This window comes from Barbus barbus, assembly GCF_936440315.1.
Source record: "Barbus barbus genome assembly, chromosome: 25".
Lineage (NCBI taxonomy): Eukaryota > Metazoa > Chordata > Actinopteri > Cypriniformes > Cyprinidae > Barbus > Barbus barbus.
The window spans coordinates 28,927,568-28,944,570 of record NC_136753.1 but is presented as its reverse complement, the minus strand read 5'-3'; the positions used below and the strand labels follow the sequence as shown (position 1 = coordinate 28,944,570).

General features: G+C 36.5%; 1 protein-coding gene across 1 annotated transcript in view; it reads left to right on the top strand.

Annotated features, from left to right (window-relative positions):
- The window catches only part of LOC306844756 (cadherin-22-like), a 101,039-nt gene that overhangs the window by 67,050 nt on the left and 16,986 nt on the right, over positions 1-17,003 (top strand). Inside the window, exon 10 of the mRNA XM_079377135.1 lies at positions 15,047-15,164. Within this exon, the coding sequence (XP_079233261.1) occupies positions 15,047-15,164 (118 nt within the window). The remainder of the gene's footprint in view (positions 1-15,046; positions 15,165-17,003) is intronic.

The following is a 17,003-nucleotide window of genomic DNA, read 5'->3' as shown; positions in this document are numbered from 1 at the left end:
ACAGAGATGTGAAGAGACTTTGACTCGTTCCTGCAACAGATTCTGTTCAACAAGTACCTGACATTTACTTATGTCCATGGATTCAAGAAAAAAAAAAAATCAGTAGTCAAGGATCTTGTTTTTCCATAGAATATCAGTGTAGTTGAACTGTGTTCCTCTGAGAGTACTGTACCAACATCAGAAGAAAGTCATCAGGATTCATCTGTGGTTCAGGTACCAGATTCAATAAAATACAAACAACCAAAAACATTTGTGAGCAGGTTAACATCAGGAGCATCTATATATATATAGGTTTTATAGACTCACACAAACTTTGTACTATCGTAAACAAAAAAAGACCTTTTATATCTGAGAAACTAATTATTATTGTTTAGTACATTATTAAATCTATTTTTGAACAGAGTGGGCTATTAATCATAAACATGTTGTAAACATACTTAGACTCGTAGCATTCATCATGTTACAGTGTACTCTCATATTACTTTTATTGTTTTATATAGAGCATGAAAACATCACGTCGAAAGAAATTTTAATACAATGAATTGCCTATCATATTCAAACATTATAGTCTGGAATTACAGTTTGAGAAAAAAACAACTATGATTTTGCAGTCATATAGCCTAGTATGTATGATTTTATAGAAGCTGTTATGATTCTGCAGCCATAGACTCACGTATGCTGTGAACTACAAAAGGATGTACTTTGTACTATAAAAAAAGGATATTTTATATCTGAGAAACTAATTGTTATTGTTTAGCACGCTATTAAATCTATTTGTGAACATTAAACATTCTTAGATGCTAGCATTCATCATGTTATCGTTTGGGAAAACCCAACTAAACGCGTTCAAGTTTGTCACAATAACACGCTAACTAATGCAAAAAAGAAGCATTACATAAGTTGCATTTTGAATCAATCTTGAATAAATCATGATAGCTGCTTTTTGCTTTCAACAGGCTGCTTGAGTCAGTGTTGCTCAAACAAATGTTTGGATTGCACTACAGACACACTGTTTGCACTTTTCAGATTGGCTTACTAGTTGGAAACTATTACTAGTTGCTTCTTCATGTTGAGCTGGTTTTACACTTATTCATTATTCATAAAAATGAATAAAAATAAAATAATCATTTTTTTTAAAATGTGATTAAATAGGCCAACATCATACATTTTAATGTACTGTTTTTTTCTGTAAATAAAGTGGCCTACTCTTATTAAATATTATTTAAAAAGAACATGCATGAATATATATTTTTTGGCTTTAATATTTGTAATTAATGCACAAAAGACTGTGGTTATTTTTACCTTTTTATTATTTAATTTCTGTTTTATTTCTTACTTGAATGCTTGTTAAACTGATTTAATATGAAAAAAGTAAAGCACTGTTAATTTCTTTCTTATATTGTATTTATTATACTGTTTGTTATGTACACCATTGTTCTTATTTTTCATAACCAAGATAAGCTAGCAAAAATATTGTGATTAGTAACATAGTAATTATTAATAAAATATTTGGAGAAAATGCATTGAGAATCATTTTAAATGAGGAATACGGTAAACAATAGAAAAGCAAAGAAAAATTGCACTCTTCATCTTTAAATATGTATAATAAACAGTAGACTGTACGATAGTACATACTACATACTCAAAATTGGGCCAGAAATGCATTTTGTTTCCCTCATTCAAATTGGATAGCAATGATGAATTGAAGAATTTACTCCCTTTCCATTTATTGACTATGAATTGAATTTGGACTGGCATGAAGTGATGCATTCTGGGAAGTGAAGTGTTCTTCCACCCTGGTCCACAAATTTAATTTATACTGAAATATATAAAATAATATGTATGTTCAAATGCATCTATTTATCCCTCAATCAAGCGCTTTTATTTATGATTCATATTGGATAGCAATGATGAACTGAAAAATTAGCTCCCTTTTCATTTATTAGTGGGAATTTTAATTGAATTGGAATATGACATTGAATGACAGGAAGAACAATGTTATGCGTTCTAGGATGAAAAGTTTTTATTTTATTTATTTAGTGACAAAATATATAAACTAGTATGTATAATTCATATGCTGATATTATCTAAATCCAAATTTCTATAAGTAGTATTTATATCATTTCAATTCATTTTAATTCTACTTCATTAAATGGTGCAATATTTACAACCTCAATTTAAATTCTGGACTGAATTGAGATTATTATAAAAAAAAAAAAAAAAAAAAAAAAACTCACCTCAATTCAGAATGATGCACAACAACATTGACCAAAATTATAAACGCAACACTTTTGTTTTTGCCCCCATTTTTCATGAGCTGAATTCAAAGATCTATGTACACAAAAGGCATATTTCTCACATATTGTTCACAAATCTGTCTAAATCTGTGTTAGTGAGCATTTCTCCTTTGCCGAGATAATCCATCCACCTCACAGGTGTGGCATATCAAGGTGCTGATTAGACAGCATGATTATTGCACAGGTGTGCCTTAGGCTGGCCACAATAAAAGGCCACTCTAAAATGTGCAATTGTACTGTATTGGGGGGTCCAAAAACCAGTCAGTAACTGGTGTGACCACCATTTGCCTCACGCAGTGCAACACATCTCCTTCGCATAGAGTTGATCAGGTTGTTGATTGTGGTCTGTGGAATGTTGGTCAACTCCTCTTCAATGGCTGTGCGAAGTTGTTGGATATTGGCAGGAACTGGAACACGCTGTCGTATATCCAGACGACCAGAGCATCCCAAACATGCTCAATGGGTGACATGTCCGGTGAGTATGCTGGCCATGCAAGCACTGGGATGTTTTCAGCTTCCAGGAATTGTGTACAGATCCTTGCAACATGGGGCCGTGCATTATCATGCTGCAACATGAGGTGATGGTCGTGGATGAATGGCACAACAATGGGCCTCAAGATCTCGTCACAGTATCTCTGTGCATTCAAAATGCCATCAATAAAATGCACCTGTGTTCATTATCCATAACATACGCCTGCCCATAAAATAACCCCACCGCCACCATGGGCCACTCGATCCACAACGTTGACATCAGCAAACCGCTCACCCACACGACGCCATACACGTGTCTGCCAGCTGCCCTGTACAGTGAAAACCGGGATTCATCCGTGAAGAGAACACCTCTCCAAAGTGCCAGACACCATCGAATGTGAGCATTTGCCCACTCAAGTCGGTTACGACGACGAACTGCAGTCAGGTCGAGACCACGATGAGGACGACGAGCATGCAGGTGAGCTTCCCTGAGACGGTTTCTGACAGTTTGTGCAGAAATTCTTTGGTTATGCAAACCGATTGTTGCAGCAGCTGTCCGGGTGGCTGGTCTCAGACAATCTTGGAGGTGAAGATGCTGGATGTGGAGGTCCTGGGCTGGTGTGGTTACATGTGATCTGCTTGTGAGGCCGGTTGGATGTACTGCCAAATTCTCAGAAACGCCTTTGGAGACGGCTTATGGTAGAGAAACGAACATTCAATTCACGGGCAACAGCTCTGGTGGACATTCCTGCTGTTAGCATGCCAATTGCACGCTCCATCAAAACTTGCGATATCTGTGGCATTGTGCTGTGTGATATAACTGCACATTTTAGAGTGGCCTTTTATTGTGGCCACTCTAAAATAATCATGCTGTCTAATCAGCATCTTGATATGCCACACCTGTGAGGTGGATGGATTATCTCGGCAAAGGAGAAATGCTCACTAACACAGATTTAGACAGATTTGTGAACAATATTTGAGAGAAATAGGCCTTTTGTGTACATAGAAAAAGTCATATCTTTGAGTTCAGCTCATGAAAAATGGGGGCAAAAACAAAAGTGTTGCATTTATAATTTTGTTCAGTGTATGTTGCATTTATTAATCTTGTCGATGCTGAGCTGATGTTGATTTCAAAATCAAAAGTTGTATATGTTATATTAATGGACATGAACTGGCAATGAACAGTATTTTCATTAAAGGGGTCATATGATGCTATTTTAAAGATCATTATTTTGTGCATTTGGTGTGACAGAATATGTTGACATGCTTTAATGTTAAAAAAACACATTATTTTTAAAATACTGTACATTATTGTAGTTCCTCTATGCCCCACCTCTCTCAAACACATAATTTTAACAAAACCCCTCTTTCCGACAAGCACAGTCTGCTCTGATTGGCCATCCGACACAGTGCATTGTGATTGGCCGAACACCACAAGCACGCGTCGGAAACGCCTCTTACCATAATTGCGAGCTTCAGTTTTCAAAGTAAATATAAATACAGTTAATAATATCCTTAGTTTTACCATCAGTTCAAGCCCGAAAGGGGAACAGAGTTGTGTGACAGACACAGTGATGATGCTCATATGTATTTTCACACAAGCCGCGATTAAGACAGCTGACGTGCTATGATTTCTGACGGGCTGTACACGCCGCTGTGATATGACCCTGTTCCCCTCACACACACACACACACACACACTCTCTATGCAGCGCAAAACTCTGCATTTGAACAGATAATAGCAAATACTTAAACTAATAACAAAACATACTTACAGTCACTGATTCAGAAGCGCCAGATTGTCACAGCAAAGTCAGAATTGACCCCTTTTTTTTTTTTAAATAGCCTTTGTGCACAGCGAGCCTTGTCCTCTCCTAAGTTCATGAAACTGTCGTACATAAAATGCGTTGCACAAATTCGAAACTTTGGGTTGTGCTGTTCTGTTGTAAACAAATCTTAACCAATGATTCCTAATTGAATCTACTTTCGGAAGGCCATATAAATTGCATTTGGTTGCATCAACACTCCTGCAGTTACTGAAACCACGCCTTCTTTCTTTGTGTGAACATTTGGGCTGCATTATGCAAATATTTCCACATCGTGAAGTAAACATGTGGGGGCGTGCTTGAATGAGGCATTTTAGCCAGGTCTGGATCAGGCTTCTCTTTTAGATAGAATAAATCCTTTTGTGGAAGACTTTGAGCTTTGTAACTCTGCAGATCGTATACATGCACAAACAGCTACATAACACACTAAACAAAAGGAAAACAAGAAATCGCATCATATGACCCCCTTTAACTAATGTTAACAAAGGTTAATATATACTGCAAAATCAACCAACATTAACTAATGGTAACTAACATAAACTATGTTACTGAATACATTGTTAATGAAAAAAAAAAATGATCAAGTTATAATTGATTTACATTTCTCAATAGCATAAGAATTTATTAAACCTTGAAGTAGTTGATATTTGGCTAACTAGGCTAAGCTGAAAACAGTTTGTTTTGCAAAAGACAAACTTCATTAGATTGCGCCTCGAAAATTACCTATAGAAATTTGTCATAAAATTTCCCCCCGTGAAAGTGTCTGTAAATTTTGCAAACCGGATGATATTCCCTTCATACGGTCTGTTGTGCTATTCAAAAACTTGCTTGCTTTCACATTTCACATGACGTTACACACTACTGCTAGCCCAGTTATCAAGCTTTATTGGTGTGCCATGCTAGCGTGGCCTTTCTCTCTGCGCTAGTGCTTGCTAGAGTCACCGCTTGCATTTCTTATAGAACAACAGTGAAATCAGATTAGCTTAAGCCCGCTAAATGCATGGAGTTTGATCCCATTTGAAGGATGACAACACAGCGTATTTGTTTGTGTGTGAAAGGTGAATAAATCAGACACAGGCAAAGAAAGAGGGCTAGAGACATGAAAAAGGACTTAGCCGATAGCTCATAAGCAGCTTTGGCTCAGGGGGCGCGACTCGCCTTCCAGCGCTGTGACACCGATGTTAGACATGGAAGGAGAAAGCGTTTATGGGCTCATGCGGATTTAAGTGTCAGGTAGATCTGCAGGCCGCGGGATCCACAGGACGCACTTTTGATTTTATAGTAAGAAAAAGAAGCTAGTGCAAAAAAAAAAAAAACACATTAGTATTGTCATATACAATTATTGTCCAAAAATGCATATTATTGTTGTGCTAGATCTAAAATACCATAGTATTACCATGACAGCGTGTAGTGCTTTTTCTATAAATTCTTGTTTTGAACTTTCTCTTCACTAACAAATAATACCGTTGTACTCCTTTGTTTTTTGAGACATACCACAGTACTACCATGGTTTTCGTAGAAGTACCCCCAAAGTATGGTAACACTATGGTACTTTTTTGTGGTAAGTACGGTTTTGAAATATTTCTCTTCACTTAAAAATAGTACCATGGTATTACCTTATTTTGTTTTAGGACATGTGCCATGGTACTACCGTTGTTTTCTTGTAAATACCCCAAAAATATAGTAAACTATACTTTATTCTGTAAATGCTATTTCGCTTTACTTACAAACAGTATGATGATATTACCATGTTTTAAAATATTTACCATGGTAACTACCATGGTTGTCTTGGAAATACCCCAAAATATGGTAAAATGATGGTACTTTATTCTGTAAATGCTATTTGAACAATTTATCTTCACTTGCAAATAACACCATGGTATTACCATGTCTCTTAGAACATGTACAGTACCATTGTTGTACCTTGTTTTATGTTTTTTTGTTTTTGTTTGTTTTTTTAAACTACCCCAAATATGGTAAAATAATGGTTCTTTTTTGGTAAGGTCTTGTTTTGAACTCTTTCTCTTCACTTACAAATTATACCATGGTACTACCATGTTTTTGGGACATGTTCGATGTGTACCATGTACCCCAAAATATGGTAGCACTATGGTAATATTTCTGTAAATGGTATTTGAAATATTTCCCATTTCGTAAAAATGGTACCATGGTACTGTTGTGTTTTTTCATGGTTTTCTTTGAAGTACCATTTAAAAAACATTTTCCAAGAATACCATGATACTTTCCAAAATGCCATGATAGTACCATGTTTTGATTTTTAAGACATGGTATTTGCTACTTTAAATATAAATACCACAGTGCATTAATTTGATAATTATTCAGTACCATTGTAAGAAAAGTGATGCATCTTCCCACAATTACCTTAGTGGGCTTTTAAAAAGATGCAAATGCACGAGGAGGCATTTCCAGTTTATCCTTCTAGAGGTCTCTGATTCACGGCGTGCCCCCTTTATGATCTCGTTGACTATCTACACGCCTGACCCTTGTTCGGATTGCCATGTGAAGCGGTGTGAGCGTGTGCCATTCCACTCTTAACCCTGTGGTATTTGGGCTGATGGGATGAGGAGAGACAGATATCATATAGAATCGTGTGTGCAGGGAAAGGCCGGGTGGAAAGGCAAATACTAAGAACGGCCCGAGGACGAGAGGCCTGTCAGCTCCACACAAGACATCAAATGGCACCGAGCGGCTCTCCGTGACAGATCACAGGGGTCTGGTCCTCCCGCGGGACAGTCCCGGCTACATGACTAATGTTTGAGGGGAAAGTACACTCTCGCTCCCATGCGCACGCATACACACGCAAACGGCCGTGGAGATGGATTGGCTCCCAATCGAATGGTGACACATACACCGAACCTGTGCTGAATTCACTCCTGCAAACAAAGTTATTTCAGCCAAAAATGACCATTTACCAACCCTCATTTCATTCAAAGCACATATGATTTTATATTTCATTACTTCTGTGGAAAATAGTAGGAATTATGCTGCTGAAAGTTCAGGCTGTACTGAAGATTTGAACTAGGAATCAGTTTTTAAGGTATTATTTGGAAGTAAAAATATAAATCAGTCATGTTTTAAATTGACAAACAAATACATAGCTACATTTGCAGTGGTGCTCCATGAGGGGTTTACAGAGGAGGCAGATGTGAATTGTGAATTGAGGAGTAATTGAAAGGTCACCTTGATAATGAGGGTTATTTATGTGGTAGGAGGGAAATTACATTTATTCTCCCTTTGATTTTTGGCAGCATTTGGATGGTAGTTAATGGCACTGTGTCTTTTGAATATCCGTTCTGATTGGTCATGCAGTGAGCCTGTTCTGGCATTAATTATTGCCTTCGCTAACTAATTACCATCAGTTCCTCTCCTCATCACTCCAATGCAAACTCATAGAATGAAAACTCTTTTTCCTTGAACTTCTCCATCCGTCTCAGAGGTCAGCCTCCTCCTCCTCCTCTGTGAGCCGGAGGAAGACTTTTGGAGAGGACCTTTGGTCCTAAAAGACTCTGGAGAACGTGCAAGACTTTTGGGAGACTCATGGCTTCTCACTTTGCGAGCCTCGCGCAGCTTAAAGGGTCATGAGGGGGCTGTTGGATGGAAATCTAATTAGATGATTTTGCTTGAGGGAGCTGTGTTTGCCACTCAATAAACTCCCACACACTGCTTCCCTCTCACAATCTCTCTCTCCTTCACATTGTTTTTCTCCGTCTTTCTTTCTCAGAAGTCCCTGTTTCTCTCTGTGTTTTTCCATCCCAATTCTCTCCCTCCAGAAACCCCTCAGGCATTAGTTTTGCCCTCGAAATGGGAAATATCAGATGACCTTTTGTTGTTTCTGTCTTTGGCATCACAATTAACGTTTGTTAAGAAAACAGTGTTCATTTATTCTTTTTAATATAGTTTGCGTTCTCATTTACCTTTGTTTACTTCATTCTTTGTTTTTTTTTTACCATCCAAACAACAGCTCATTAAACAAATGAGGGTCACAAAATAAGAAGAATGAGAATCGTCCAATTAACAGCTCTGGTTCCTTAAATGCATGTTTCTGATTCATCAGTGCATGTTTGTTTTTATCTTTCAGTACACTATGTAAAAATTCTCTGCTTTGAATTTACTTGCACTTTCAGTTTCCCTCATATTTTTTATCACTTTGTCATATAGAGTTCTGTCCTATGTTTTTGAAATTATGATGAAGGAAGACTAAATCAGTGCGTAATTCATTACATTCATTCATAACGGTATGAAACCCATTTGTGAATGCCTTTATGCGGTTTGATTGATCAGATCATGCATGTTCCGTTTGGTCATAAATGTGGTCATATAAACAGTATTACTGTAGTATTATTTGAAAACTATTGTAGTATTAATATTTTTAATTAGCTTTCATTTAAGATTTTAATTTTAGCTTTAGCTTTTTTTGTTAATTTGCTTTTGTCATTTTTATTTTTATTAATAGCTCTTTTTAGCTTTAATTTAATTTTACTTCAGTTTTAGTCATTTTAGTACTTCAACTTCAACTTATTTAATTTCAATAAGTTACCAGTTAACTCTTAAATGCATCCGGCGTCGTATTATCAGCTGCAGACAGAAGTGGAGCGCTGCGAATAATGAGGCCGATGGGAAGCACAGGTTAGTGTTTAGTTTAATGCTGCTGTGGATGTAATCAAGCAGAAACATTATCAGCTGCAAGTACTGCTCGACTTATGAGAAATATGTTTTGGGGATTCAACACCTGCAGTTTTACTCCAGCATCAACAACATTTGTATTTTCTGAAGTTCTGGGCCTCGTTCTTTACCTTCTTTACCATTTAGAAAAGACTAAACTAAGTTGATGCAATTGATGTCTATGCTGCAGTGCTAATCTGCACTCTAAAGAAAAGTCTGTAAAAATATGACCCAAAGTACAGTGGTAAGGTTTTTTTTTTTTTTTTTGCCAGGACATTATTATCATTATCAGGACATTATTTTATAGACATTTCCATTAACCCTAAAACACAGCGCAATGAAGTGAAAAATTTAAATATAGGTAAAATAAAACAAGATAAATAAATAAATGTGCCCTTTTTATGGATGGATCTATATATATATATATATATATATATATATATATATATATATAATTTTTTTTTTTTATAGATGTTGGACCACTATACCTAATTCTCATTGAGGGACCAATGAAGTCTGGTTATTTTATAATCAATAAAACTTTACAATAAGAATGAAAAAGTTGCAATGGTGAAATGCATTAGCTTATTATATAAACAAACATATTATTTATTTAGCCTTTACTTTATTGGAAAATTGAGACAGGGAATGTCATCTAGACATGACCTATGTTGGACTCCTGATTCATTCAGAGCTTTTCCAAAAAAAATAATTTTTAGAATTAAAAATACAGCAGAAGAAGAACTGGAAAGAGAGCCTTCTTTACCCTAATGTTACCTTAACTCACCCTGGTAAAGATTGGCAAGCCTGCTGCTCACAGACTACAGTAACAATACTGAGCACAAGCCATGAATGAATGTTAACACCGCGCTCTCTTTCTGTGCCAGAATGTGTTTCCATGTGAGTGTGACTGACAGTCTGTGGGCTTTAAACCAGAATCTGAGTAGATATGCAGTCCAGCTCTTACATGAGACTCTCACATCAGCACCTCAGGGCACAAACATGCTGTGCACAGCATACTTAAAAAAGGATTACTATGGTAGTAGCAAACATTAGTACTCAAAGATGATAGGTTCCTTGTGTCATTATGTCACTTTAGCTTAGAAATAGCTCTGTCATTATTTACTCACCCTCATGTCTGCTGTTGTTTTCAGGATCACAAAAGATTCATATTTAGAGAGACTTTGACTTTGGCATACAAAGACAGTTTATGGTACTTAAGGCTTTCAAAATCAGCATAAAAGTAGTAATTATTTAAAAGTAATGTCGTACAATAGATTTGCGTGTTGCTGAAGTTCACTTATAATTCGCCTTTTTGTCATTCATGTTTTTAAAATTACATGTGGAAGTGTGACTTTAATTTGATCTGTTTGTTTGTTTATTTATTTATTGATGTGCATGCAAGTTTATTATTTGCACGTATATGCATTAATATCTTTGTCTATTTATTTATGCATTTTTTATTAATTTATTTGCATATTAATTAATTAATTTATTTATTACTTAAAGGCAATATACGTCACATTTGATAAAGGCGTTTGCCAAATGCATTAATGTAAATGTAATATATTGATGTCAAATGTCACGGTTTCCATGCTGTAAAAATAGAATAGAATAGAATAGAATAGAATAGAATAGAATAGAATAGAATAGATCTCTGTTGTCATTGTTTAAAAAACAATGTTTTTCTCTAGGATTGGCAATGTAAAAAAAAAAGACACATAATAACAAGACATAAATCTGAATAAACATAACCTGAGTGAAGTGATGTATGAAATAGTGTAATAAATAAACAACAAAAAACAATGCACCAGTCAACATTTGACAGCTATCAATCTATCGTAGCACTTCAGAAGTCTTGGAATATACTGCATGAGTCATATGGACTTTTTTTTTTAAATGAAGAAGTGTTAACGGCATCCAGGTTTGAACTGACACAATGTGAACAGAATGCTCATTTCTCTGCAAACTATTTCTTGAAAGGCTCTGACGGTGAATGTTGGGCTTCTCCTCGCGGGAACGGCGCAGTGGAGTCAAAGCGGAGCCCGTCAAACGAGCGCGTCCTGGAGGACTGGGGCTTAAACACAAGCACTTTGCCTCTCTTGGAAACTCCAGCTTTAATCATTTTGAAGGGGAAACATCAGTGTTAGTGTGGGGTCTCCTTTGAGTATACGGCTGTGCCTTACAAGCATTTGTCCTTGCTTTCACTTTCCCGGTGTGTGCATGTCTTTCCTTTTCATTTTCCAATCCGAGCAAGTGTGAGTGTTCCTCGCTGACTTCAGGGCGCAGGAAAGACTTTGAAGAAAGAATTTTAATTTAGGGTTTTTTTTTCCTCTCTCCTCTAATTACACTTGGATTTTCTATCACCTCCCTAAAAATTGACATAAACGCCGTGCGAGGCTCTTGATGACCGTGTAATGAGAAATGAGCAATGAGAGAACATGGGAATTTTCACAGGATTGTCTGAAGAGCCGCCCACTCCCTCTCCGCTGCTCCTCTGTTCATCCCGCCTTCCTAAACACTTCCATCTGTTGTCTCACAATCCGGCTAATGTAGTGACTGGGCCCGATGCCGCTCGCAAGTACGCCCACTCTCACTGCCACAACAACGTCTCCGCCTCGTGCTCTGATTTATCACATAAACTGTAATTCCACAGCCTAGCAGGCCGAGAGAGCTCCGTGTAGTTTTAGCATAATATGACAAAAAGTACAGATTTGTTTTGCTCCTGCACAGTCATTTATAGTGTGCTTTCTGAATGTAAAGTGCTCTGGCTTCACAGTGCAATATATTCTCTTTTTGCATAATTTGTAATATTTAACCTGTACAAAGCTGTATTAATCTTGATTATAATTTACAAATATGCATTGTTAGTTCATGCATCAGCTAATGTCAATATATAAATTTACTGTTAAAAAAAGGACTTATATGCATAGAAATGAATATTAATCAAGATTATTAATAAAGGAAAATAAGTGAAAGCACTGTTAAAAAAAACAACAAAAAAAACGGTTGGTGTGTGTGGTTTTATAAAATTTGTTTTGAATATTTTCTGTTTTCTTTTTTCATTTTATTTGAAGTTTAATTTTAGTTTTTATTATTTATTTTTTTAATTTGTGTATGTAATTTTTATTAAGTTTTAGTTTTAGTTTATTTAGTTTTGGCTATTTTACACATATTATAGATGAAAATGAGAAATTATGCCTGCGCAACTACCTGAAATAAAATCAGATAAATATATATATATTTTTTTATATTTTATTTTTCAGTTAATGCTTATTTTAAGTGATGAAAATGTTTTAGTTTTAATTAAAATTACCTATATATATACAGTATATATATATATATATATATATATATATACTCACCTAAAGGATTATTAGGAACACCATACTAATACTGTGTTTGACCCCCTTTCGCCTTCAGAACTGCCTTAATTCTACGTGGCATTGATTCAACAAGGTGCTGAAAGCATTCTTTAGAAATGTTGGCCCATATTGATAGGATAGCATCTTGTAGTTGATGGAGATTTGTGGGATGCACATCCAGGGCACGAAGCTCCCGTTCCACCACATCCCAAAGATGCTCTATTGGGTTGAGATCTGGTGACTGTGGGGGCCATTTTAGTACAGTGAACTCATTGTCATGTTCAAGAAACCAATTTGAAATGATTCGAGCTTTGTGACATGGTGCATTATCCTGCTGGAAGGAGCCATCAGAGGATGGGTACATGGTGGTCATAAAGGGATGGACATGGTCAGAAACAATGCTCAGGTAGGCCGTGGCATTTAAACGATGCCCAGTTGGCACTAAGGGGCCTAAAGTGTGCCAAGAAAACATCCCCCACACCATTACACCACCACCACCAGCCTGCACAGTGGTAACAAGGCATGATGGATCCATGTTCTCATTCTGTTTACGCCAAATTCTGACTCTACCATCTGAATGTCTCAACAGAAATCGAGACTCATAAGACCAGGCAACATTTTTCCAGTCTTCAACCGTCCAATTTTGGTGAGCCGTGCAAATTGTAGCCTCTTTTTCCTATTTGTAGTGGAGATGAGTGGTACCCGGTGGGGTCTTCTGCTGTTGTAGCCCATCCGCCTCAAGGTTGTGCGTGTTGTGGCTTCACAAATGCTTTGCTGCATACCTCGGTTGTAACGAGTGGTTATTTCAGTCAAAGTTGCTCTTCTATCAGCTTGAATCAGTCGGCCCATTCTCCTCGACCTCTAGCATCAACAAGGCATTTTCGCCCACAGGACTGCCGCATACTGGATGTTTTTCCCTTTTCACACCATTGTTTGTAAACCCTAGAAATGGTTGTGCGTGAAAATCCCAGTAACTGAGCAGATTGTGAAATACTCAGACCGGCCCGTCTGGCATCAACAACCATGCCACGCTCAAAATTGCTTAAATCACCTTTCTTTCCCATTCTGACTTTCAGTTTGGAGTTCAGGAGATTGTCTTGACCAGGACCACGCCCCTAAATGCATTGAAGCAACTGCCATGTGATTGGTTGATTAGATAATTGCATTAATGAGAAATTGAACAGGTGTTCCTAATAATCCTTTAGGTGAGTGTATATATATATATATATATATATATATATATACAGTCATGGCCAAAAATATCAGCACCCCTGATAAATATGATCAAAGAAGGCTGTGAAAATTAATCTGCATTGTTAATCCTTTTGATCTTTTATTTAAAAAATTCACAAAAATCTAACCTTTCATTGTATAATGCGAATTTAAAATGGGGGGGACATATCATTATGAAATAAATATTTTTCTCTAATACACATTGGACACAATTACCGGCACCCTTTTATTCAATACTTTTTGAAACCTCCATTTGTCAGTTTAACAGCTCTACATTTTCTCCTATAATGGCTGATGAGGTTAGAGAACACCTGACAAGAGATCAGAGACCATTCCTTCATCCAGAATCACTCCAGATCCTTTAGATTCACAGCTCCATGTATATATATATATATATATATATATATATATATATGCTGTTGAATACAACTGTTAAACTCTTAATTTGTCCCTCAAGGAAATGTATTAATTTATTTATTTATATAACTAGATATATTTAACCATTGTGCAAAATGTTATGCAGCAGTTTGACTAGTAATTTAGTTACGCAATTGATCTGGTTTTTAATGCATCTATGTAACATTTTGACAGCAGCTTTATATTTGAAACCTTTTGAATGACCTAAAAGTGAAATCCTGTGAACTTTTTTGCATTCATGAAGGACGTTAAAAAAATGAACCATACTGCAGCTACAGATATTTGAGATAATCTGCATTTAGAGTCACATACAAGCCAGAATTATTGCAAAGCACCGATAAGCTTATCAGATGTTGGCCAGAGGCTGACAGGAACTCTAGCGAGGAGAACATGACTAGTGGTTGCACCATTTGTGACAACAGCAGCTGCATGAATGTGGAAATGTAGATATGCACGCTTTGGTTTGTCAGCCTCATCATCTCAGCAGTGGACCTTCTCTAGACTCGAACACGGTTTGACTTGCCAGAAGTGAGTCATTTACATAAGGTAAATATTGACTTGTTGGCTACTTTTCTGGCTGAATAGTCAACTAGTAAATATGAGTAGTCATGCAGTCTGGCTGAAGTTCCTTCAGTGTGGTATTTTTTCAGCTGTTTTCTGGTTGAAGCGCCAGCACATTCTCTGATTAGGATGGTGCAGACACTGAGGTTTATTGAAATCTCTAACCTCTTTCTGTCTTTCTGTCTCCTCTCCAGCTCATTCACACCATCAGTGTGGTGGACAGAGACGAACCGCAGTCTGGACATCGATTCTATTTCACACTGGCACCCGAGGCCTCCAACAACCGCCATTTTACACTGAGGGACATCAAGGGTGAGAGAATGGATATTTTATCTTTTCATTATACATTTTGGATGCACTGGAAAGTTTTCTTTTACATGCATGCATATTGAATTTATCATAGGTTTTGGCATATGTCTATTTATATCTATATCTAAATGTTTGCAATTGAAAATAACTGTTTTTGTATTATTTGAAAATATTGTAAATTGCAATTTCTTTCTGTGATCAAAGCTGAATTTTCAGCATCATTACTCCAGTCTTCAGTGTCCTTCAGAAATCATTCTTATATGCTGATTTGCTGTTTATCGTAGGTCCTCATGTATTATTAATGGTTTTTATTATTTTCAATGTTGAACAGTTTTTGTTGCTTATTTATTTATTCATTTTTGTAAAATTATTAATGTCTTTATTGTCACTTTTGGTCAATTTAATGCATCCTTGCTGAACAAAACTGTTTTCACCACTGATAATAATCAGAAATGTTTCTTGAGCAGCAAATCAGATTTCTGAAGGATCAGGTGACACTGAAGACTGGAGAAATGATGCTGAAAATTCACCTGCGGTTCACTGGAATAAATTATATTTTTCAATATATTCACATAGAAAACACTTATTTATATTATATTATATTTTTGTTGTACTTTTGATAAAAAAAAAACCTACTACTTTTGGCCAGTGGTGTACTGTATATAGTTTGGCCAGTGGTAGCAACTGCATTTGGACAAAACAGGTGCCACATAGCAGGGAATGGCTATCCAGTCACTTTCAGAGGTAAAATCAGGGGGAAAATGCAGTTGTTTGACTCTGAGTATTAAAGCAGCATTTGTTCTCTGGTCCCTGTTGGTTTTTTCGAACACATTTCACCTTTGACTTGCGTGTCATGATGACCACAGCTCAGCTGTCTGGCTCCTGCAAAGGAGGAATCAATACAAGAGGAAAAGTCTTTCCCTTAATCCTCTGGTGTTGGACGCGTCTGGAGCATCCGTCCATCTTCAGGACAAATAGACACGTCAGGTTTGAAAGAACTTCAAAAATCCCTCAACCAGAGAGTTTCCACAAAGCGTTCTTACGCTATCTTTGAGCGAACTTCCTCAAGCGGACACCTTATCTTCCTTCTGCTCGGGATAATCAGATGGATAGAGTTCCTCCAGGCGCTTTCGGTGTACGACGCTCCCTCGACGGGCCGCTCGGCTGTCTCTGACCCGCATGAGGTGTCATAAAAGTACAAGCCAAGTTTATCTGCTCTGGCGAAAAGACCGAATATGAGCTGAAAAAAAGCTTTTAGTCTAAGTCTGACTTGACAAATGCAATCTTTCATGAACGCTCCCGAGAGGTAGGCCGCGTTGTCACTTTTATGACATCACCTTCTGTTGCAGCATCTGGTGTTTGTGCTCAGAAACAGAGAATGAGGGGTATTTAATATTTCTGTCCAATTCATATGCATGGGTTTTCTGTTATGTACTGGGAATTCTTTTATCAATTTTTGCTTGGATTATTATTTTACTTGTGTCTTAGAATGATTATTTAAAGACCCAGTATCGGAGCTTTGTGTTTTTTAGTCCATATCAAAAGTGTATAAACGTTTAACAGATAATCACATTAAAAACTAATTTCACATAAAATTACAAAATTAAATATGACATAAAAAAACATTAACTGTGAGTTTTCATTTGAACTGCTTTACTAATGAGGTTTTATGTATAATTATATATAAATAATAAGGCTGTCAAATCGATTAATCACGATTAATTACATCCAAAATTAAATTTTGTGTATTTATATATATTTCTTAAATTCATATACATGTACCATATACAGTACACACTATGTAAACACAAACCAGATCATTTATATATATATGAATGCACT